This window comes from Rhipicephalus sanguineus, chromosome 1, assembly GCF_013339695.2.
Source record: "Rhipicephalus sanguineus isolate Rsan-2018 chromosome 1, BIME_Rsan_1.4, whole genome shotgun sequence".
Taxonomy (NCBI): domain Eukaryota; kingdom Metazoa; phylum Arthropoda; class Arachnida; order Ixodida; family Ixodidae; genus Rhipicephalus; species Rhipicephalus sanguineus.
This window is the reverse complement of record NC_051176.1, coordinates 156288899-156315029: the sequence shown is the minus strand read 5'-3', so window position 1 is coordinate 156315029 and position 26131 is coordinate 156288899. Positions and strand designations below refer to the sequence as shown.

The window sequence follows — 26131 nt, the reverse complement described above, 5'->3', positions numbered from 1 at the left end:
GCCCGTGGGATAATTACACTGCAACCCTCATCTCAATTTAAAAAAAATAATAATCTTGACAGTGCATCTTTAGAGGTTTAGAGGTGCGTACTCTGCATTTTGCAAAAGTCTGGAAGCTGCTTGCACTGTTGCTGGCTGCTTATGCGCTGCAGGTGCTACTCCTGTGACATCATCTGTGTTGGCAGATAAAGAGACTTCTTAAAGAGGAAGGGGGCATGAGTTTTGTTTTAACTTTTAGATGTTTTTGCTGCCTATATAGCCTTAATATTTTCCAGACACGGTTATCACAGCATTATTCTACGCACCTTTTTTGCCGGTTTTCAATTCCCAGGCATGGTGAAGGGCCTTTTAACCTGAAGAATGGGAAGGATTCAGGCACAAAAATGTTTCATAGGCCTCCCTGCAAACAAAAATGAATTCCTCTTTGTGCTTATGGTCAGGCGATGACCAACATGAGGCAATTAAAAGCACAAATGTAGTATGTCCAACTAGTGCACCCACCTAATAAAAATTATGTCCCAACTCTGTCTCTTTCTACCTTTACAGAAATCATTAGTCTACCCATCAGTAAAGACAGCTCATGGGTAAAGTTTAACAGTGAATTCAAGGGATACTATCTTGTGAAATATGATGACAGTGAACTAAAAACGTTCTCTCGACTTCTACTGGAGAATCAAACAGTGAGTTCCTTGTGTCATTCTTCTCGTTTGCGGAAAGTGAGAATTGTTTAATTGGATGCTAAATGAGGAATGTTAAGTACATATTTATTAGTATATTATTTCAGCACATACGCATGCACTTGCCTCATAAGGTTTATGCTTGAAAAGAAAAAAACATGTGGACTTCACCATAAATCTTATGCACACTTTCTCTGCAATGTTGTACATTTTAGTCACATCTGGCAAAGCCTAGTGAGTTGTTTATTAATGAAAAAGAATTGTACTATGTTGTAAAGTAAATGAAAATTTAGCCTGGAAATACTGGAGGGTTTTCTGCACGAAAAGGACTGAAATATATGACCACACCATGAAGTCAATGACGTTAAGAGTGCTGCATTTTGAGCATGAAATTTTAGGATTGATCGGATTTCACAACAGATAACACGCAATCATTTCCCAATAAATAAAGGCTTGACAGCAGGTTTCTGTTGGATCCCTTTAATGCTAAAAAAAAAGTGAATATGAATAAACTGAAGTCGATTGTGATGAAAAGAGAGAAAGGGACTTTAAGAGAGATGTTTGTAAGTAAGTGAGTAACACACGTGAAGTGGCTGTTATATTCTTGGCAATAATAAGTACAGTTTTAGAAATGTTGGACAAAGCTTTGCATCTCCAAGTTCTACATAGTTGGCTGTTCTCCAGTATGGAGGACAAAGAGAAACTTATAATTGCAGTAAGCACTTGTAGTCGTGGGTTATGTGTTTGGTTCAGCACACCATAATACATAAATAAGAAGCTCTGTGAAAACAAAATCACAGAAAGTTTCCTAAATGGACGGAAGAAAGAGTACTAGTACATGTTATTTAAACAACTACAAAATGCCAACATCAATACGTATTACCATTTAAAAATATTTTTAAAATGTCATTACTTCTTTTCATCATATGAAGCCAAGAGAGTATAGACCAATCATGTAAAAGATGCATGTTGATATGCAATGTTTGTTGATTCCATGCATGCAGGAAGAGAAAGTTCTACGAACATATGCTGCTTGTTGCCAGCATTGCACTAGATCACTTTCTTAGCTGTGACCAAAGTGCAGGTGATGACAAGCCAACATGTACACAATGATTTTTATAAAAGGTCATCTTCACTCTCCTTTTGATACTTCATTAATTCTCATACTTTGTGAGAACAAGCCAAATTTGTTTGATATTTATTCTATGTTTCATTTATTTTTTTATCTCAAATAAAGCCCAGCCTGGAAATTGCCTTGGATTATGAATGTGTGCAATGGTAGCCAACTTTTTGTCTTGGATCCTCTAAGCACTTAGGTTGCCAATTCTAAACGTTTCTAAATTTTGTGCTAGTATTTGTATAGCGTAGACGTCAAATTTATGATTCAGGAGGCAAAAGGGACTTGGTAAGCTTTAGCCAGCTTTCTTATACAATGCAAATTGTCTGCTTATATTATGAGCTTAACAAGTTCAAAATTATACTGTACATTGTCAAAATGTTAAGAATGCACCCTGCCATACAGAGAGAGCAAGGGAATTCCGAGGGTCCCAGCTGCGGCATAGCTGCTACATTTCTGTTACCGCATAATCTGGTCAGAAGGTCTGCTAAAGGCAATCATCTCACAAATTGAAACACTTACGCCTCGGTCTGCCTTGCACATTAACACTACTGCCGCATGCAAGTAAGAAAAGCTGGAATGTGCCGTCCTAGCTTGTATTATGATATTGATAACCATGCAAGCATTTCCCGATTACTAGTGCCATTATGAAATTCTTGACTTGCCTGTTTGCCATTATAGCAATTGTCTGCTTCTGACCGTGCGGAGCTGCTTCTGGAAACATTTTTACTAGCACGAGCTGGCATGACACCTTATTCATCTGCAATGGAGCTCACCAAGTACCTCCGACGTGAGCGACATTTCATACCTCTTATGGTGGCATCAAGGGTCTTCCAGCACATTGCAATGTGTCTCAGGGGGCATCCAGAAAAGGTCCTTTTTCTGGTGAGTACCAAATTATTCATTTAATTCACAGAAGCAAATGCATGCAGGTGTGTATTTTTCCCAATATTTTTAATTAAAAATACACTCAGCCCATTCACAAAGCTTTCTGAAGCGTCCTTTAAATGCGGTCTAGCAATTTTTTGTTTGCAACGGACATCACAATGCCATATCAGCTTTTGGGTCTAGAAAAGTTACAGTAACCATGGAACAGCGGCATGATGAATTGCATATGTGGCTGCACCTCTCGAGATGATGTTGCTGATCACGTCACTGAGCGACAGGCAAAAGGAATAAGAGGGAGCATCACGTGATTCCGCTAGCCTTGGCAAGCCAACCTCCTCTGACGCCGTCCTTCCTGCTCTCTGGAACCCAGTGCATAGTGTCTCTTGGATAGGATTAAGCCCCCACAGCATCCACAGCAGACACAGCCAAAACGAGCTGACCAATAGTAATGCTTGCATATCATGTGGCCAGGGCATATTTCTAGCAAACAAACAAAAGAGTCGGCCCCGCCTTGACTGTCGCTGTATCGTCGAGTATCGTCGCCGCTAATAAACCTCTTTATAATTTGGTGGAGAGTGCTCCCTTAAATTTTTTATGACTAGGCTTCGTGATTGTCACATGATACTCCCTCCTAGTGTTTTCTACTCCACACTCCACTCGATACCGGCGGGCCCACCAATTGATGATGTCAGCAGCAACGTTGCTCCGAGGTTTGCGACCGCATGTACATGTTAGTGCCTAGTTTCAGCATGCCCTGTTTCATCTTGCTGCAGTTCTGTGGGTAGTCACATTTTTCCTTATCCAAAAGCAAATAAGGCTTTTGCATAGGTCTTACTTCAATTTCCTAATTACTGTGAGGCTGCTGCACCTAATAGCTTAAAGGTAATTACGAACTAATTACCATGTATCACCCATCACCGTGTGGTCGTCAACACTGATAGCACCTCTCCAACACAACCACTCTTATATATCAAAATGACCATTTTTAAATATTACCTTAGATCTTCATAGAAACACTTGCTTTATGCCACAGAGTCTGTGAAAGAGTCCACATTTCATGTTGTACGTTTTCGATTCCCAGCCACGGTGGGCACGTTTTAATTGGGGTGACATGCAGGAACACCTGTGCACCTATATTTACTTACATGTTAAAGGTCAGAATTAATCTGGAGACCCCCGCTGCAGCACACCTCATAATCATATTGTCGTTTTGGGCACATAAAACTCCAGAAATTATCTAGGTTGTACTTTGTAGACCCATAGGTTATCCAGGCTCTTGCTAGTTCATTGAAAAATGTAACTCTCTTTATCACATTAAAATTAACAGATCATGTGCACCAAGCTCTAACAAAGGAAAGGTAAAGAAAGAATTTTTCTTTGTACTTGCATGTGTACACATATATGTAGCGCACATTGTTAATATTACTTGAGTGTAAGGCTGATATGTTGGATCAGTGGTTACCAAGTGTTATTGCCGTCAAACTTGTGAGCATCGTCATGTTTGTTCAAAATTTTGTTTGTTACCAACACCAGTGGCTAGTAAATGTTGATACATAAAAATAAATAACTGCATGAACGCTCAAGTGATAGCCTTTTTTTTAAAAAGGGAACGCTCATTGCTCTCAACGAGTTGTGGCGTACAATGGAGTGGAGGTATTGCCCCCTTCACTGGCCACACCCCTGTTTTCGCCGAAGGGAAACCTCTTCAAAAAGGGAAACGCTGGTTGCTCTCAAAGAGTTGTTGAGGGGAGCTCACTCACAGGACAGTCAAGACACAGCCTGCCAGACAATCCTATGATAATCGGCACACCAAGCACTCCAAGAAAATATAGCCTGGCTGAGGCACGACTCACCAGGCCAAGCTTCTTGAGTCTCATCAACACTGCTTTGCCGGGCAATACAGACAAAGCACGACCAACCATGCTGTCGGCCCTGCCCTTGCACAAACACTGCGCTTTCAAACGACAACCCTCCATAGTTGAAACAGCTGCGGTCTCACAAAAAAAAAGGGACAATGTAACAACGTCCTCTATACTAAATTACTTGTGTGGGTAAGTAGCGATGATCCTTTTGCTGTACAAATTTAGGGCAGTATCATAAACCATCAACAATGCCTCTGTGCCACATGTCACTATACTTGTTATGTGATATGAGCACATTGAAACACCACTGTGGTCTGCTTACATTCCTAACAGGAATATGTGAGATACATAATGGAAGAAGCTTTCGAAGAACTCATGTGGAGGGACAGAGGTGATCACTTGACAAAGTAAGTTCAAGGAACTGTGTTCTATTTTCACTTTCCTTAGCACATTTTTATTTTTGCTGTAGTCACTTGTAAGTCTGTTTCCAGTTCTATAGTTCAGAGTTATAAGCAATTACGATTTCTTCAAAGGCAATATGTGATACTCAACACCATCACGCGCTGTAGCATGAAGGATTGTTGTAGTGATGATATTGTTTTGATAAGAGAAAACTAAGTGACTAAATGGCTTAGTTAAATTTTGCTGAATAATTGTTTTAATTTTTATGTCTTTTTTCTCCCTTTTGCAATTCATAGACGAGCACGTGAAGTGGTTCTACACTTATCTTGCTTCAGTGGGGAAAAGGTTTGCCTGAGACATGCTGGAGAGCTGTTGGATGCCTGGTTTGCAGGTGCTACGTATGTACAAGTGCCATATATACTGTGTTTTAACTAGTTGACCGAGAACCTACCAGAATAAGCACAGATTCACAAAGAAGAGTGCATCATGGACACTAGGCTCATAGTTCATGTTTGTTCTTAAACAGGTGTCCACAAACAGCAGCATATGTTCATTAATGCATGCACTGCCATCTCTGAGGAACGGTGCTGAGTGAATGTTGACTGGAGGTTCTGTGTTCGTCCTAGTTACATTTAAGTAGTCTGTAAACTCATGTTGCATTAAATTAGAGGGACTCTAAATAGGTTTGGACATTTTAAATGAACAAATGCAGTGTGTGGAGAGTTTATTTTGAATGGATATCCACCAAACACTGCCACGCTGCATGTTGTGGTAAGACCACTAAATATAACGAAATAGTGTCCACTTTGTTCCAACACTTGTTTCCTTAACAGATCAAAGTGATGCCAGCTGCACTTCCAGGACATTAAAAATTCTTCTGAAAGTATATTTTTGCTGTGGTCAACAGTGACCTAACAGGAGATGTCTCTGGAGCCAACATTTGGCTCATTGACTTGCCTTTGTCATGCCACTGCTTATCATTCAAGTCTCCATCTTCCTGCGAAGCTTTTTTTTGTTTCGGTATATTTCTGCTAGCTCTTTTGTTTGTGCAATATGTACAAAGTGTTGAGGTGATGTCAGCTCCATTTTCATGGCATCAAAATTCTCCACATACTGATAAGTTGATCATCACAATATATTGGCTGATTAAATAAATCAACACTTCTTCATTGCAGCAGTATGGGTTGTCCTTGTCAGAAAACTGAGGTGCATTGTTGTGTATTCTGGCATGTGGTCCCTCTGCAGAAACCTCTACTGTGCCAGAAGAAATGTGCATTCTTACCAGTGTCCCCCTGGTAGAGATTAACTAGAGCCACAGCACAGAAGGTGCATGTGATGATTATGCATGCATCAACATCTCCCTACAAGCATTCAGTGTAGCACAGGATTTTAGCCTCAATGCCTTAAACTCAGTGACTGTGTGAAGTACCTTTGCTGAAGTGGGAATCTCTACATGACACCAGTTGTGAGAACTCACCTCTAGAAGTGGCAAGGGTATGTGGCATGTGAAAAAATAATAAAATATATAGAAAAAAAGATGTACTACAGTGGATATATGTACATTGCAGTAGTGAGTGCATAGTGAGCTCAGTTGCTTCGAAATGCTGTCACTCCGAAACCTGCTTGTCTGTTATTGTCGACATTTAATAAGTGTTCAAAATCATTTGTACAGAGCACATTTTTGTAAACTGAGATAACTGGGCCCTTTTACAGGGACAGTACAAGCTGTTGAATCTTTGCATTCCTTTCTATACACAAATGGTGGAATGTGATGAACTTCACATTTCAATACAGGTGCCAATAAATTTTATATGTTGCATGAGTGAAGGCTGTATGTACAACTTGTCCTGCTGTCTTTCTCTAGGATCCCACCAAACCTTCGGGAGCTCGTGTATATCTGGGGAATGACTGCAAGTGAAAATGAAACAATATGGGAGGCCATGTACTTAAGATATCAAAATGAGGCACTGCCAGCAGAACGGAAAAGCCTCATAAAAGGACTGGCAAGCATTGATAACAAAACTGTCATAGAAAGGTACCTAATTCTTGCTTTTCGAGGTAGGACATTCTAGCCAGCGCTTGTGCTAAATAATAAGCATGTTTTGCTAAATAATAGACATGAGAATACATATGACTGTTGGTTGTAATAATAATAATACGTGGGTTTTTACATGCCAAAACCACGATATGATCATGAGGCATGCCGTAGTGGAGGGCTGCATAAATTTTGACCATCTAGTGTTCTTTAGCATGCTCTGACATCACAAAGTACACGGGCCTCTAGAATTTCACTTCCATCGAAATGCGACTGCCGTGGCCGGGATCAAACCCACGACTTTCGGGTCAGCAGCCAAGCACCGTAATCACTGCTCTTCCGCGGTGTACTGTTAGTTGGAGTTACTGGTACATGTGCATTGTATGTTTTGCATACTCTGAGCACTGTTTATAACTTGAGGGTTGTGTCATAATACATACAATTATACAAAGTGCCCCAGCTAACTTTAGCCAGAGTTTTAAAATATGCCGACGCACTCTATGATAACATTGCCAAATGCATGTTGCTGACTATTGTATGGAGTAAGCTAAACTATTTTTTTGTGTTCTGCTTAATTGCTTAATTATGCAAGAATAATTAACCAACCTTTGAAGCAATGAAGCTTGGCAAAAAGTTTCCATTAGAAAGTTGGAGATCAGTTTGAAAAACGTCCGATTGGACAGTTTCTAATTTTGCATCTATTAAGAGTTAGTATTTTCCTGCTTACCACAGATACTCATGAAATAAGAAAAAATACCAAGTGACATGCCTGCTTGTGCGCCGTGATTGCAGTGCTCCCTAACAGGCATCAGCGTTTCTAGTAAATAGTGATAGCAGAAAGAAAATTACCTCATACCTTACTTTCTCCACTGTTCTAGGCTTCTAACATTGTCCCTTGATGACTCTGTCATCAAGAGAGCAGACTTTACTGTCCTCATCGAACACCTTGCAACCAGAGACATTGGCCTCCCCTTAGCTTGGGATTTTATAAGGAACAATTGGGAGCTTCTTGCATCAAGGTAAAAAGCCCTTTTACAAATTGCTGGCCTACTGTCTTTTTTTTTAAGGGAAATAACAGCACTGCTAAGAAGTTTTATTTGGAATTTTTGACCATTTGTGTTTTCAAGTTCTTAAATCTAAATAATAAGACGTACTTGTGTTTTATTTTATCAGGTACTCCTCTGATGAAAGACAGCTGGGAGCAGTGGTGTTTTCTGTTTGCAAACACTTCACAACACAAGAACAACTTCAAAAGGCAAGTATTGAAAAAATAACCAGCAAAAAGGTTTTGCAATTTGTTCCAAACAGAATGTTTATTCTACAAGTAGCTCTCTTGCTAGGATTTCCTACTGTATGACAAAATTAGTGGTTAGAAGCTCAGCTAATATTGAACGACAGATGGCTGTTGTTGTTCAATATAAGCTTGTTGGTACTGAATGTAGGAACGGTCCACCTTAATAAAGACGGTATGTCAGGGTAAAAGACTTCTCATTTTGTCTTTTGATAACATTTATATATGGTGCTGTATGTCCTTTTCAGGTTGAGCAGTTTTTCGAAGAATATCCTGAAGGGGGCAAAGGAAAGCGAACTAGCCTCCAGGTGCTTGAGACAGTGAGAGCAAATATTCGCTGGCGGAACTTCTTTGCGACAGCAGTGCTGACCTGGGTGAAGAACTACCAATATGTGCCTTGGGAAAACCTGCGACTCCCAGCTCATGTCATGCCTGTGCACTATGACCTTCAGATCCAGCCCTTCTTGGACTTGCAGACATTTCAGGGCCAAGTGGATATTCAAGTGGAGCTTCTCAAACCTGTCAGGAGTGTTCACGTACATGCCAGGAATCTCAGCATCACATCTGCTTTCATGACAGATGAGTCAACAAAGATGATGGTTCCCCTATCCGGCACGTTTGTTCATGAACCAAATGAATTTTACGTGATGCAGTTGGGAAATATTGCTGATGTTGGAATTTACAGCTTGCATTACGAGTTCAAAGGTGTTTTGTCCAGAGACCTGCGGGGATTCTACCTTAGCAGTTACCCTGTTGGAACGAATGAAACAAGGTTAACAGCAAAGCCAACATGGCCTTCTTAAACTCTGTTGTAATTTTATTTGTTGCTGCTGTGAAAGCCATAGTCTGGCTGTAGTACATAAACATATTTTTGTTACAGGTACCTTGCAACCACACAGTTTGAACCCACAGATGCTAGGAAGGCATTTCCTTGCTTTGATGAACCGAGATTTAAAGCAACATTCAGCATCAAGATAATCCATGATCCTGAGTACATCGCTCTCTCCAATATGCCAGTCATGGTGAGAAATAAACTGCAATATAACAAGAACATTATATGTGTAAAGAAGCTCCATTGCATAAGAATCATGTGTAGGCAGAAATTGCACATCAATCTTAAATGGAACACAAGAGTGAAATCATGTACTAGCAGGACAACACTACTTATAATTTTGTTTAGCTGCTCTAGCTCTTTTCTTCTGTGCCACATAAATATGCACTCATCAGAGATATTTAAAGTCTTTCTTTTTTGTTTTATGCAGGGCAAAGAGATAACAACAACAGGCCTACAAGTCACGCAGTTTCAGAAGACCGTAAAAATGACAACTTATTTAGTTGCTTTGATCGTTTGCGACTTTCATAACATTTCTGGAGAGAGCTTGAATGGAGTAGAGGTAAGAAACATTCTTCTACATTGTGGGCTTTAACATATGTGCTTTAATTGGTCTGAATTAAATTCTGTATTTGTATTAATATTGCAACACTTCTTGTACATTTACCAGGTTGAGAAAGCATCCTTTGCAATACTCAAGACCATGACTTCAAGTATAACTATTTTAAAATTAATTATTATTATTTGCCACAATTTCATGCATATATTTATATTGTGGCTAGCTTTCGTATCCACCAAGTAACCGAACTTTGTGAGAAGCCAGCTACAAGGTGTTTGGAATGAATATGTATGTGACAAAAAGCAAAGCTTTGCTCAACACAGACAGAGAGAAGATTACCTTAATTATCAATGCCCTGTTCATTCAGGGAAGGAGGCATTAGGTACAACAACCCTATGTGCTGTCCGTGCTCCACTGCACTGTAAAAGTGTTTCTCGCCCAAATGCATGCCACCGTGACATCCAGCAGACTGTTACTTTCCCGTCAGGACATTTTAGTTCAGGGCTAAACAGTACTATAAACTAACTGTTACTACTGTGATGTGCTGTTGTGCACACCCATTCCAAACCCCAGCACATGTGCAGTAGATTCCTAGTTGTAGCACGTCACTGTAGCAGATTGAGCGTAATGTTAGGCTGTGCTGAACCTACCCATTTTCATTTTGCGGCTAATGTCACCTCACAAATTGGTAGCTCAAGCTATAATCACTGTGTTTGTGTATGCTTGGTTGCCTGCTTGCTTGATCGTTTGTCTGGGTTCTAACCTGCTCCCTCCCCTTTTATTATAGTGTTTGTGGTTGTACAGATGTACAGCCTTTGACAGAAGTATACCGGCTATATACTCTGTGCCTTCCGAAGAAGGCTGTGTGGTGCACATATCATGGTTCTACCGACACTCCGGATTCTAAATGATTAGTTTGAGAGTTAAAAATTGCAACATGGACTGAATCAGCCTGGCAGTTGCAGTACCTGACATTCAAAGTAATACTGTTACATCTTGTGGGTAATCAAAAATATTTCTTTTATTAACAGGTGAAAGTCTATGCCAGAGAAGAAGAAATTGGCAAAGCTCACTATGCACTTGGAGCTGCATTGAAAATTCTCACCTACTTTGAGGATTATTTTGGAATAAAGTACCCATTGCCCAAACTAGGTGAGTTTACTAGCTGATAGACATGTAGTTACTTGTCTTGGATTCCATGCACTATACAAGCCACTCAGGCCACAGTAGAACATCGTCTGAATCTCCTTTTGATTCTTTGGTACCCAAGCTACTTGCACCTCCAACTCTAACGCTCTTCAAAGAAGACACCCAAGAAAAACAGAAGACCAGTTGAAATGCACTGGAAACTTGTTGCTCACATAATGCCCCAGTGTATCGATATAAAATAATTGCCATTGAAAGCCTCAAAATTTAAAATGAAATACATAAATGTTTCTTGTACCTCACTCTTCCTTGCTCTACATTGTAGAAGCCAATAATTAAGTCTTCTAGGTTGGAACAAACCTCTTAAACCTTTTACGCTATGAAATTCGCAGTGGTAATGTTCTACCTGATAACTTCATGTGGTGAACTTTGCAGCATAAGTCGGCCAACTCACTCACGAGTCGACTCACTTGGACTCAGATTGGGCTGTGAGTCTAAGTAAGCCGGGTGAGTAATATTTTGGTGAGTTTGAGTCCGAGTGAGTCCGGCTGAAGAAAATTTTAGTGAGTCTGAATCCGAGTGAGTTCAGTTGAGGAAAATATTGGTGAGTCTGAGTCCAAGTGAGCCCTAAGCGCAAGATTTATTTCTTGAGGGAGTCTGAGTGAGCTCCACCTTTTGTTGCCAACTTATGGTCCTATCTACTCATCTTCAGTATTACTATCAGCTTTATATCGGCTTACGTTAACACTCAAGTCTATTCGCACATATCTCTGCACACTAGCATTCATGCGCCACCTCAATATTTATTTTATTATTATTATTGTTATTATTATTATTATTATTATTATTATTATTATTATTATTATTATTATTATTATTATTATTATTATTATTATTATTATTATTATTATTATTAGGTCTCCCATGGCCCTACACAAATTGTACACGGCAATGTGTCTTCCGCAACTTGAGTATGCGTCCGTGATATGGAATGGCATTGCTCAATCCAGCGGTAACACCATTGAACAAGTCCAGAAAAAATTCCTCAGCATATATAACCATCGCTTTGCTAAAAATGACTCTGGATCTCGTTCAAATACTGCTGAATTATTATCACTGCCATCACTTCACTGCCGACGAAATCGCTCTGATCTCTTATTTCTTTACAAGCTAGTCCACGGTATCATATCCTGCCCTGTACTTCTCAATTGTGTAAATTTTCGAATTCCGCGTAAGTTAACCAGAGAGAACAGACCGTTTCATGTACCCGCCTGCTTCTTCCAACACTCTACCGTTCACAGAATACAAAGTCTCTATAATGTTAATTTTCTTGATCTTGACGTTTTTCATAGCCCACAATCATTGTTTTTATCCGAGCTTTGCACTGTTTTGACATAGTGTGGCACAATGTACAAAGTCTTCCCTTCTCAGTCTTTCCACATAGTTGTATATATGCAATCTAATTTTTTATGCCCCGTCAATATTTCTCGTGTTGTCTTATTTTACTCCTCCCCTTTTGTGTTCATTTCTCTTTGTCTACGTGTTCTTGCTCTTTTTATTTCTGAAAAATGTCTGTATTGTATTGTTTATTTTTATTGTTTTTTTTTTGCGTGCGCCAGCACAGAGACCTTACGGTTGTTCCTGGGCACGTTAAATAAATTATTGGTTGATTGATTGATTGATTGATTATTATTATTATTATTATTATTATTATTATTATTATTATTATTATTATTATTATTATTATTATGTTATTATTATTATTATTATTATTATTATTATTATTATTATTATTATTATTATTATTATTATTATTATTATTATTATTATTATTATTATTATTGATAAGAGGTGTGAGTTAGGGGAAGGGGTGCCATGAATTCCTCCTGGAAACTCTTTCATGGGAAATTCTTAATAAAAATATTTCGTGTGAGTTGTGTATTGCATAAAAATGTCCTTACTGGATTGATATATGGTAATGATGATATATGATATATGATGACAACTCGAATCTGAAGGTACAAGATCAAAAGTCGTATGGTAGAGCATCGATTACGTGATATATTGACGTTAAAGAGGATTCACACCATGATTGAAAAAGTTAATTTTACGCCAGTGGACTCATGAGTCGACTCACTCAGGCTCACCCAGGCGCAGGTGAAGCCGTGAGTCTGAATGAGTCCGGCTGAGTAATATGTTGGTGAATTTGAATCTGAGTGAGTCTGGTCGAGAAAAAGTTTAGTGAGTCTGAGTCCGGGTGACTCCAGTTGAGGAAAAGTTTAGTGAGTCTGAGTCCGAGTGAGCCTCCAGAGCAAAATATATTTCTTGGGTGAGTCTGAGTGACCTCCAATTTTTTTGCCGACCTATTCTTTGCAGTGCTTGAAATGTCAGGAAGTTATCTTGAAAACCACTAAAAGTAGTGCCTTAGCTCTTGAATTAGTCCTGCAACACTTTTTGAACACCAGTCAATACTTTCATTGACATATGAGCCAAATGGGAATTCTATATATGCTGTCAGGAAACCTGCTCATAATTTAATCATGAGGATAGCAGCAGAATTTGATTACCAGTAGTAACTTCATTAAAGAACATATTCAGAATCATTTTGCTGGAGCATATTTAGGAGGACATGCTCTTTTACACAGGGTGCATCCCAGACATTTTATGAAAGATGTTGCAGGATACTTGCTCATTACTCTGTTATAGTTGTTTACCAGACTTCAAGCTGTTTTGGTTATAGTATTGCTGTAATTCTCTGTCCCTGCACAAAGTGTAAGTATGTCTTCTCTGGCTGTGAACTAAATGTAGCACTATTAAAATTTACTGGCAGATAAAACAAATAAATCAAACCAAAAAAGGAATGGTGATGTAAGCAAATTCTGATTGGGTTGATAAGGTATTTTTAGTATTAGCTTCATTCTGCATCTGATAATCTGTATTGTGATGTGTCTCATTTTCTATCCTTGGACAGATTTAATTGCCATTCCCGATTTTTCATCTGGAGCAATGGAAAACTGGGGATTAATCACATTTCGAGAGGCTCGGCTTCTCTATGACCCGGCAACATCATCAACCTCTGACCTCATGACTATATGTCGTATCATTGCACATGAAATCGCTCACATGGTAAGCTTACCGCAATGATTAAATTTCGAAACTATGTAATGGATAGTCTTCATGTAAAGGTGTTTTCTACAGTTGAATCAATTTATCTTTACATTTGCTTTTACAGAATAATGCGCACAGGCAAGTTAAGTTATTCATGCAATTATGCGAAATGTCCCATAGCTCACTTTAAAGCAAACACATGCATGTGGCAGCCCCTGGCAGTGTGGACTGCACAGGAATGAAGAAACGTGTCTATGGTTGAGGCTTGGCATATTGATAGTAGTGGTAGCGCATGTGTGAGCCAACTATAGATTAACTTGCATAAAGGAGTGATAGGTGGCAAATGAAAATGAATTTTACCAAAACAGTCGCCATGACTTTCGGTAACAAAAAGAAGCCGCTGAATTACTCTTACAATGCCACTGGTAGTTACTTGTCCCAGGTTAGTGAGTTCAAATATCTGGGTGTCATTTTTTCCCATAACATAAAATGGCACGCCCATATCAATCATATCTCTGCAAAAGCACTTCGAAAACTTGGTTACATAAAGCGAATTTTAAAAAATGCAACATTGGAATGTAAGCTGACTGCCTGCAAATCACTAGTTCGTCTGATACTAGATTACGCTTCAACTGTATGGTCTCCTCACCTCACGTGTGACATAACGCAGCTAGAATCAATCCAGAAAAAAGCTATCAGATTCATCTTCGGTCGTTATGATCGCAGCTTCTCACCTTCATCACATGCTCACACCTTATCGTTGCAGACTTTGGAGCATAGGCGCAAACGCGAACGTGTAATTTTACTGCACAAGATCGTCCACACGCCATCCGGTATTCACGCACCCTTCTCTCTTATACTCGCTAATACACGTGTCACTAGGCAAACCCACAGACTAAACATTATTCCTTTCAGGACACACATTGACTGTTTTAAATTTTCGTTTTTTCCATTCACTGTTGAAACCTGGAACAACTTGGATGGTTCGCTTCGCGCATTGACTCATGATGAGTTCGTTGAGAAACTACGAATACACATCTAGTTTTAATCTGTTTGCATTGTCTTAGCGGTTGTCTTTTTCTGTATTCCCATCAACGTCTGTACTCGCACCTGATGAAAGATTTTGTTGTACAGCTATGTAAGCATATCATATCTTCATCTGTTTGTATAATTATAGCTTTTATTTCTTTTGTTGTTTGTACTAAAATATGCACCCACTCCTGCTATGTCTCGAAATCGAGACAGCAGTATTTATAAATAAATAAATAAAATAAATAAAAGTCAGATACCTGAACAGTTATCTCTCATGTGATGATGTGCTGTGAGAAGAGTGGTTGGATAAAGTTAACACAGTATTAGAAACATACCTGTTTTTTTTACATTTAAGAAATGTGATGCAAAGTAAATTGCAATATACTATATATGTATCTACTTGCTTTCTTTGAATGGAATGATGGAAGATTGAGCATGTAGAGATAGTGACACACTACTTTATAGCTGCTCTTTACTAGTTGCTCTATATAGGGCAGCAATGTAAATCACACATTACATCTTTGTGTATTAGCAAGAATAGAATAATGCCATGGCAAGGTTATTTCACCTCTGAAGTTATTTCATAAATTTGGGACATTGTGAATTTGTTTGCACAAGGTTCCTATAATACTGTCCTATGAAAGCGAAAACATGAACAAAAGTCCATATTGGTGTGTATTATAGTGTACCTCTTTAAACGTCACTGATCCTCAGTAAAATTAGCTTCCATTAATTCAACATTGTAAGAAAATGTAAAATCAATTTCCCGAGAGCTTAAATGTTTTCTTACGTTGATATTTTCACTTGGAGCTCTGCACTGTACAAATAATCTGGGAGTGCTGAGATATATTGTAAAGCATGGTTATCATTTCCTTGTACTTGAAGACAGTTCTAGTCAGTTGTCAGCTTAGTCTGTCCTCTGAATAGAGCTGTTTTGTACAGAAGCTGTCAATGGCTCAAAAGCTTTGAAATGTGTAGGTCAGAGCTTACAATATAAGCTGCTCACAAAGCCTGTCTGTTGTTGGCATGCTGCTTCCAGTTATATAGTAGCATTCCCTGTGCTAGCATGCACATGTTATAGTATTATGCAAGCCGTGTCCTCATTGTTGCTCCCTTGTGGTGCATCTTAATTTTCCATGCATCACTTGTGCAGTATTTTGCTTCTTCATGCACCTTGTATTTTGCATGCATGATGTGTTGCTGGCACATGTCCCAGTGAAAATTACCACTATTAGCACTTTCTAGCTTAACTGCTAGCTAGCATAATCTGCCCATCATTGATTTGTTCAAGTTCGAATTGTTTGATTTTCATTACATTGAAATTAAAATAATGAGGTTTTGTCCACAAAAGAAAAATAGAGGTACCTCCTCGAACTTTGGAACTCAAAGGAACAAGCTAATATCTAATTAATGTAACCCAACTTTATGTGTTTACAAATAGGAGGTCTGGTTAGTGTGGTGTCATTGGCATGGTGTTTCTGGTGTTGTAAGCCTAGTGGTATTTATTGACAAGGCCTTGACTATTCCCTGCTCTTAATGTGGGTTTATTTAACACATGCTTATCTTGACTTCCAGTGGTTTGGAAATCTTGTTACAATGGAATGGTGGGATGATCTTTGGCTCAATGAAGGCTTTGCCAGCTACATTCAGTACAAAGGCATGGCTTATGCCAGTCCTGAGTGGGAACCTGTGAGTTGATAATTTGTTTACAATTATATGGCATGAACTCAATACATTAATTTCTGAATGCAACAAACGCTAGTAATAACTCTTCGTTGACATTATTGCATTATTCACAGAAACGTTTTATAAACATTCCTTTCGGAGACATACAATATCTAAAAGAGGCATGATAAACCACAGCATCATTATTTGTTATGCGGCCTTCCTTGGCACACTGCGTTCAGTTCTATGTGTTCACCTGCGTCATGTCGAAGCGAAGCGCAAGGGAAACAGGACACAGTAACACTGCGTACAACACTGCGCACAACACTGCGCATTCATCGAATTTTGGCGTGCACTTACATTGTCGAGAGTGTAAGTGCCCGCCAAAATTGGATGAATGCACAGTGTTGTACCGGCATAGAAATGAAGAAACGCGCCTGATGATTGAGGCATGTCATATCGAGAATAGTGGTAGCGCACGCGTGAGCCAACTGTCAGTTAACTTGCATAAAGATGACATCAAATGCCTTAACAGTTATCTTCCACGTAGACCCCCACGCGTGCCGGATTGATAGGTTCGTCTATTGCATGGGCATGTGCAGATAAGTTTTCGTGCCTTCTTTCTTTTCCGCAGTTGTGCCTCTCTTTGTGGTGTCCTGACTTCTTTCTTGTGTCCGTGTCTGCACGCCCTGTCTTTTTAGTATAGAATGCCTATGATTATGGGTACATGGGTCCAAAAGCAATGAGGCAAGGTGCGACCACATTAAGTGTGTGAGCATGCACATCCCATGATGTCAGAAAGCATGCGGTATATGTAGCGTATACTGTGTATCGACTGATCTAGCTCATCACGGAGGCACAGCCGTGTGGAGAAATGAAAAACATTCTTTCCCAATGGACAGTTAAAAAACTTGTTTGAGAGGCCAGCTATGCAACAGCTTGTACATCACGTTAAGAAGCTACAACTGTAGGCGTGCACACGAGGGGGGGGGGGGCAGGGAGGGGGGCGGCCGCCCCCCCCTATTCACCTAAGAGGGGGGGCTCGAAATCTGCCCCATACATTGACCCTCCAAGTCACCTAAGAGGCGCAGGGGGTGCAAAATCTGCCTCGTACATTGACTTAGTGGAAGGGGGGGTGCTGCCATGAAGCTTCGCCCCCCCTGATGGTGAACTCTGCGCACGCCTATGTCTATAACATATCTCATTCACTCTGCATTGGCTACAACATCCATGACTGTTGCCTTCGTTTCACTGTATGCTTTAAGTTTGAAGCAGAAGGCAGGCTTTTTTTTTTTTCACCTTTATTTTCTTTATCTACAGTGTAAGCATAAAATTCCCCTATCCCAAACCCACCCAAAAAAAGAAGATCAGACGATTACTAAAGCTCTCGTACAGTGAAATTTTGGTTTTTGTGGTACCCCTTAATAAACATAAGTACAAATGGGAACAAATAAATCCTAAAGTGTATTGACATCTCAGCATGATGTCACATCGTTGTTGTAAAAAAACTTATGCTGATGACCTTTCTGTTTGCATATGGATAAGGGTAATGATTCATTGTTTTAAATATTCCGGCATGCACACATCCACCCAAAAAAAAGAAATAAAAACAATTATTAAAGCTTATATATTGTAAAAGCTTGTTATCTTGTACAAAGTGGAATTTCAGTTTATTTTGACTTGTTCACATTAAATTTCTTATTAGTCTTTGCTATTCTGCTTCATTCCAGGATGCTTTGTTTACAAATGTTTTAGCCAGTGTCCTTGAAGCAGATTCTGTGATATCTTCCCACCCAATTATTCAACATGTCAATAACCCAAGCGAAATATCATCACTCTTTGATGTGATATCGTATGCAAAGGTGAGACATTTTACCATTGTAATTACAATCAGTGAAATTTTTATTCTTCTGTTAATAAGAGTCATTCAGCTGGTAAAGTCTAGCACTGGTAATGACACACATTAGCAATTCAATGGGAAGATTTACACAAATCCCGAGCATTGCATTTCTAGTCTATGTTTTAATATGCATGCTTAGGACATGATGAAAACCTTGAGTGGTTTCTGGTGTAAATTCAATGTTTTTCATAAGGAAATTGTATGTTACAGGGTTCATCAGTCCTTCGCATGTTAGAAGACTTCATGTCAAAAGATGACTTTCGGTATGGCATTGCTGTAAGTTGCTATAGGCCTCTCTGAATCTTGTATGTTTCACTGAACTGTAAACTAATGTTTTGCCTTCTGTATCCAGAAATATCTGAAAAAGTACAAGTTTGCAAATACAATCACTTTTGATCTCTGGGATGAACTTGAGGCATCATCATCTAGTGTAAGTGATTGTTTATTACATACGGGTATCATTACTGCATGAAATAATCAATGTTATTTCTTGTAGGAGAGTAACCAAGTGCTCCACAGAAAAAGATAGGTCACAGCTATTTCTTGCAAAAAATAATAAAAGACAAGTGGTGAAAAATTGCATTAGGCTGTCTTAATTGTTCCTTTTTGTGCACATTTTGCCAGTGACTTTTTTAATTTGTACATTTTATTTGGCTCTTTGCATCACAAGAATGGATTCAGATGATTGGACACAACCAAATGACTTTATACTTTCATTTCAAATAGTTCTTCACACTGTCATTTCTGAGCTTTTGTTTTTCATTTACTCATGGTTGTCTTGTTGTTTAGGGCTTGAGCATAACTAGTATCATGGAAAGCTGGACCAAGCAAATGGGATTTCCACTTGTTTCTGTGGAAAGAAATGGAAACAGTTTCAATATGAGACAGTCACAATTTTTGATAGATCCAGACACTGCCATGAACCGCAAGCCAACACCATTCAAGTAAGTGAAGTGTCAATTACTTTATAAGGCTATTACCAAGCAAAAAAAAAACAATAAAAGAAACCTGATTGGTATTACAGGGACAGTAAAGGTAAATAATATTAAGGACAGATGCTTTTTCGTAAATTATGTTTTTGCAGTAGCACAAGGACCACTCTTACTGTTAGGGCACGTTTGGTAAGCTACAATAGATTCAAAGGCAAAACACAGGGGGCCAAGCTTCTCTAAACTTTCTGCACCAGCTCAACACATTGTCATGCAATTTAACATGTGTTCATGTCTAGTTAATCATCTATTGGTAAAGAAATGCTCTGTTGCATTCTAGAAACAAAGGCTCAATCTATATCATGTTTTGAGAACTCTTCCTGCACCAAAAATTACCTGTACATGAGAAAGTATTTTAATGTCCATAACATTTACAATCACACACTGGTGCCATTGTTTTGGCATAAATTGAAGAAAAAGAATTTTGCTCTTTTTTTTGTGCAAGTAATTAAGTTTTTTTATTCTGAAGTGGGTGAAAGCTTAACTATGAAATAAAAATTTACAAGTCTAAACTGATTCGATGTTATCTATTATTTTCCATTTAAAAGTCTGAATAACATTCACATGAAAGATAGTATGGATACCCACATTCACACATCTTTAATTTTCAGGTACATCTGGAAGATTCCCCTCACATATCAGACCAGTGAAGGCAGCACAGGACTGCTTTGGCTGACAAAACCCCAGCAAAGTGAGCAATAATAATGTAGCATATTTACAGAAGCTTTCTTATGCTGTAAAACTGAAGGAATAGTTTGTATCATTATTATTTTTTACAGTGGTACCATGTATATAGATCTTTCAGTGCAAGTGCTGCCAAGACAAACATTTTTTTTTAAAAAGGACTAAATGCGTTAAGTGGCATGTGGTAATGAGAGGAAGACATTAATATTCATCGTAACACTAATGCACACAATCAGAATATCAAATGCAGCTGTAATGAGCTCAGAGAAACTTGTCTGTGCTGCATTCACCTCATGGAGCTCTGAATGCACACCGAAAGCACATCAGGCGTGCAGTGCTCAGCAATTGAAATATGATATACTTGTAACACGTGGCTTGCAGCAGTTTTTGTGACACCACTGAGTGATAGGAACACCAAGCCGATACAGTTTGCTATACGATGAAAGTGTCTCCCAGTGATCACCCAGCACTCTGTGGTGGCTCAAAAAGTGTCGGCCATCATGCAGTCTGAGTATCACACTTTAAATTGCGCAGCACTGTGCATATAGCTTTGCCCTTTGATCTCATTTTAATTTATTGATCATATTGACTCTTAGTTGAATAAATGACAAATGTAATACACATTAATGTGATCCATTGCGGGACATGAAATAAAAGGAAATTAAGCAAATATTACATTACATTTAAACTATAACAACACCACATAAAATGATTTTTCTCATATATAAGACAGCCGCTTTGGTAGTAACAAACTTGCTTGCCTCTAAGCAAAACTAAGCTTCATGTAACATTGAAATTGCCATGTTGGATGTGCTGCATGTAATGTTAATTTCGTCACACTGGATGTGTTCATTGACTCTGTGTAAAACTGATACATTGGAGCACCTGTTTTCTCAGAAGAGTTGGCATCAAATTAAATAAAGTAGTGAAACTCCGATAAACGAAAAAAGATGCCAATACAAGCTTGAGCCATTGAAGCGAATTTCACAATTTCACACACAATGCAATGCAGTCCAGAAGACTGTTGTAAACAGACATGAAGAGGCTTGATGCAGTATACAATGTAAGCCTCAAGTTGTGCCTGCTGTATGTATAGTTATACGCTTTAATATATTATTATGATTGTACTATAAGTTAACATGTATATGGCCGTATATAAACATATGTATATGTTTATATGTTATACATATAAACATATGTATATGCATGTATATAAACGTATGTATATGGTAACATGGCCGTATATAAACATCTACATGGATGACAATGGTCCTGCCAAGATAGTGAAGTAGTGTATCACTGTTCTGCTATTGCATGCACGCATTAAGCATACATGCCTTAGTAGAACAATAGCAGATGACAGTGTAGAGTTTAATCCACATGTAGTATACATCTTGTGAAGATTCTTGTGAGTGTATTGCGAGATATTTTTAACAGTGTTAGTAAAGTGCAAATTATGAAAAGGACTGTAAGAAAAGTACATTATGCTTTCTTAAAAAACAGCATATAAATTTCATGCCAGTATCGGGTACCAAGCTGCTCACCAGCTTCTATGTTATATACTGCTGTTAATTTGTTTTGCATTGCTTTCCTGCATGCTGCATGCCTAAAGCAAAAATTTATCAAAGCAATCTGCAAAGTTTTGCATGAATAAAAGCACCAATATACATGACCCTGCCCGCTCAACTGCGGGCTCCTTCACATTAAAATTCCATATAGGGATGAAATTCTGCAATGAATGCATTTTAATACCACCATTGGGTGCCTTACTTGCCTGTTGCCTGTTTTCTCTGGTATAAATACCTAAGAAGCGTGCATTGTCTACAGCAATGCCAGAAACAGTGTAGAAATTGTGGAAATATTTTTTGTGGCACCATCTACCATTGTTGGAATGAAACCCTAGGCTGCAGGCAAGACACAGCATGCACGATTATGGTTACAGAAAATACAACAGCGCTGTTTTTGCAAACTACACTTTCTATTGTACATCACTTGGCCAATACATACTTGTGATTTGTTCTGGAAAAAACAAGTAAGTAATGTATCTAAATCTGGCATTAAGAAGGCTCCACTGCAATATGCTGCATAGGTGCAAAATTTGATAGCAAACAAGCCAGCAATTAAGCTAGAATGGGTCATATTTACCTACATAGTATATTCCTATTTCTGCAGCATTTCGTACACTGTACCCTGAGAATGCAAAGACCACCTGGCCACTTCTGGCGGTGGTCAGATTGTCTTTGCATTTTTACAACAGAATGTGTACTAATCAGTCAAACCTTATTATAAACTTGCATCTGAAATGAAGATATCTTCGTTAGATTCAGTATTAATTATAAATGTATATGTTTTGCACAGTAAAAGTTTTCATACAATTTTTAATTTACTTCATATCAAGTTTTATTCTATGTGTATTTCTTACAGTGTACTGGAATACTTTTTTTTTTAACTCTATGCAGTGACAAACTGCAACCTTCACAAATTGTATTTCTACATTTTACAGCATTCAAAATAGCAGTTTCTGAAAATTCATGGGTTAAATTCAACAACAACATGACTGGAGTCTTCTTTGTGAAGTATGACAAAAAGAACTTTCTCTTGCTTGAAGATGTACTTAAACGGGACATCAATGTAAGTTGAATTTTATGCATTGCATGACATTAAGTAACAGTTTTATTTTCAGCCATCTTTTAAAAGAGTGCAGACGCCAAATTCTGGGGATAACCAATTTTATCTTGGGTACTACACACCTTGTGTACTACAATAATGGCAATAGTGTGCATGGTCATGTTCCCAGTAACTTTGGCTCAGTCTCTCGCTGCTAAATTTTTGAGTCGTGCAACTGCAGTTAATATCAAATGACTTCTATAACACAGTACCATAATGCGTCAAGCCACTATCCTTCTTGGCTTCTTGACTGTCCAATATAATGAAATGGTTTCAGGCAGACATTGTAGTGCTTATAGCATATTTGTGGTATTGGAACAGTAAACTAAATTTAACTAGAAAATCTCCTCTCCACTTATTAATGATTTGCACACCAAGAGTACCTTGAAAGTTTATGATGCATCCTAATAACTCCATCTTAAATGAAAGGTAATAAGACGTTCTGGAGTATTCATGCAAATGGTTGGTTTTGTTGCAGATTGGACATGCAACAGTACCTTCTATTTTAACCTTTTACAGTCACCAAATAAAGCAGTTAATGAACAGAAATATGATGTTATTGACTAAACCAGGCAATTAAAAAATGCTTAATGAACCCTAGATTCTTAGATGAATCCCTCTGCAACAGGCCGTATGTGTCCTTTCAAACTGTGATAAAAGCTTGTGAGAGGGCCATTTTCTTGACCACTACTAGATAAAGTGTGCTAAACACCACCATGGACTTCCTGGAGTACCGTATTTACTCGAATCTAGGCCGGCCCCAATTCTAAGCCGACCCCTGAGATTCGCAAGGCCACAAAAAAGAAAAAAACTTAATCATTGTACTGGAATCTAAGCCGACCCTCCCACTTTCGCACATCGTTTTTTGGAAAAAAAACATCGGCTTAGATTCGAATAAATACGGTAACTCTGCTGATCAGGGGCGTAGCCAGAAATTTTTTTCAGGGGGGGGGGTTCAACCATACTTTATGTATGTTCGTGCGTGCGTTTGTATGTGTGCGTGTATATATACGCAAGCAATATTGAAAATTTTCGGGGGGGGGGGGGTTGAACCCCCCCAACCCCCCCCCCCCTGGCTACGCCCCTGCTGCTGATTGAAAAGTAAATTTGTTCATTTCTTTTTTCTTTCTTTCCAATGACCAAATTAGAAAGAGTGTGACACTACACACTGAAAGAAGTGTGGCACTATGGTAAAGCTAATAAAAAGGATGTTTCTGGTGTATCCACACTGAAACGCCAAGGAAATCTAGTATAAGGTGATTTTTCTAATAAATAATGCTTTAATGAACACTTCCACTCTGTTTTTGCTTTAAACACACCAAATTCTGTGTCCTATGGGCAACATGCCACACAACCACACATCAAAGTACTAACCAAATCGGGAAGACGCACAAGCTCTCTTTTTTTGTAAGCTAATGCTAACCATGGTCTCAACTCCATATCTGGGGCGCTATCCTGGACATTGGCGCATTTCGCCGTGTTGTAAAATTCTATAATTGTGACATTTTCGGCTTATCAGAGGGGCCACAGCAGACCACCGGGCCAATCAGAGCTGCCAAGATGGTCACATTGACAACATAATGGAATTCAACAGTGTCCGGAATACTGGCACCCATTTTTCTATTTTTAAATAGTACACATTTACATCTTCTATTGTTCTGAGTGGCTGCAACTGCTTGCAGGCAGCAATGGAAACAAGGTGCGTAAAGTGAAAAGCACCTACTAGCAGAAGAGTGCAAAAGCACACTTTCTTTTGTCTGAGCTTCTTAGATTGGTGCAGCCCATCAAGGTGGAAAGGAAAACTGGTAGCAAATGTTCATATTTAAAAGCAAGCACCGGTGTGTTGCTGAAGTAATGCTACTGCTAGTGTGAGTCAAGAGCTGATAACAGACCTGCAAACCATTCACTGCATTATAAGGGAATTGCTTATTTATTTTCATTGATAAGAAACAGAAACCTCAATTTAACAAAATGCACTGTTTCACAAAGTTATAGGCTTCAAGGACAACTTGACGGATGAAAAGTTCGACCACATATTCATGAACAGATGCGGCTTAAAAAGGTTCAATTTTTTTATGCTTCGCAGGCTTTTACTCCAGCTGACAGGGGAGAACTGCTGGCAGAAGCCTTTTTCCTAGCTAGAGCAGGTCACCTGAGCTACATGTCTGCTCTGAATTTGAGCAGATACATTGTCCAGGAGGACCATTATGTACCATGGTCAACATTTTCCACAGCAGTTTCGTTCCTGCATCATCGCCTCACTGGCACAGAGACTGGAAAGCATTTCAAGGCAAGAGGCAGATCTTTAATTATACTTCAGTAATACTAAACCAAGCTGCATAGAGCTGTTTGTTTTTGATTAAAAATGAGAAAGAAACAGCTCATTACAGAGCAGCCAGGCATGACCAAGTGGCGAAAATAAAAAAACAATGTGTTTCTTTTATCTGTATGCATATATAATATGGGCATCTTTTTTTCCAGGCATTTATCAGAGGTTTACTCACTGAGGCTTTGAAAGGTGTTAAGTTTAGTGACACAGGAACTCACTTAGAAAGGTAATGTTTTTCTTCCCACCAAGTACTATGTGGCCCTACCGCGTGTTCTGCTGCATGTTGCTGCTGTCACTAAGTTTACTTGTATTCTGTGCAGGCTAAGAAGGGCAGCTATATTCAAGGTCGCTTGCAGATGTGGTGAGAAAAGTTGTCTCCATGTTGCCAGTCATGCTTTCAGAATTTGGCTGAATGGAGAATCGTAAGTATTGCTATTGCAGTGACATACTGCTGATTTCTTGGCAAAACATTGCATTGTAAACAAAATACAACTTGAATTTCTGTTCTCTAGGGTTGAGCCAAACTTCAAGAACATTGTATTTCACTATGGCATGAGGCAGATTGGTGATGAAGGCACGTGGCAGCAAGTATTTGAAAAATACCTTCGAGAGCCTAGCCATGCAGAAAAAATTAAAATAATGACTGCTCTTGGACAAGTTCAAGATGAAGTCTTACTCTCCAGGTCTGTACACACCTTTAATATGTGAAATTCACTAAGCCTGGAATGTATAACAGCTATGATTCTACTTCTCAGAACATAATGTTAACGACTAACTTGCAAAGTTATATTAATGTACATTTTGTTGTGGCATGTATATAAAGGGAAGTACAAGAAAGAAGGAATCTATGGGTCGTGCATGTTTGGTACGCAACCGGGCATGGTAAAATGAGACTTGTTTGAATTTAGGAAGCTAAGCTGCATGTCTTTAAGATGTGTATGTCCCCTT

The 26131-nt window shown here is 38.8% G+C and overlaps 1 protein-coding gene across 1 annotated transcript in view; it reads left to right on the top strand.

The window, feature by feature from the left end:
* The window catches only part of LOC119400797 (putative aminopeptidase-2), a 119488-nt gene that overhangs the window by 81994 nt on the left and 11363 nt on the right, over positions 1-26131 (top strand). Inside the window, exons 29-51 of the mRNA XM_037667744.2 lie at positions 547-680; positions 2476-2679; positions 4878-4951; positions 5243-5344; positions 6811-6981; positions 7860-8000; positions 8155-8236; positions 8521-9044; positions 9153-9294; positions 9535-9666; positions 10695-10815; positions 13781-13935; positions 16525-16638; positions 18345-18476; positions 18725-18790; positions 18867-18944; positions 19304-19458; positions 20115-20194; positions 22691-22818; positions 24941-25144; positions 25336-25409; positions 25504-25605; positions 25696-25866. Coding sequence (XP_037523672.2) covers positions 547-680; positions 2476-2679; positions 4878-4951; positions 5243-5344; positions 6811-6981; positions 7860-8000; positions 8155-8236; positions 8521-9044; positions 9153-9294; positions 9535-9666; positions 10695-10815; positions 13781-13935; positions 16525-16638; positions 18345-18476; positions 18725-18790; positions 18867-18944; positions 19304-19458; positions 20115-20194; positions 22691-22818; positions 24941-25144; positions 25336-25409; positions 25504-25605; positions 25696-25866 — 3286 coding nt within the window. The remainder of the gene's footprint in view (positions 1-546; positions 681-2475; positions 2680-4877; positions 4952-5242; positions 5345-6810; positions 6982-7859; positions 8001-8154; positions 8237-8520; positions 9045-9152; positions 9295-9534; positions 9667-10694; positions 10816-13780; positions 13936-16524; positions 16639-18344; positions 18477-18724; positions 18791-18866; positions 18945-19303; positions 19459-20114; positions 20195-22690; positions 22819-24940; positions 25145-25335; positions 25410-25503; positions 25606-25695; positions 25867-26131) is intronic.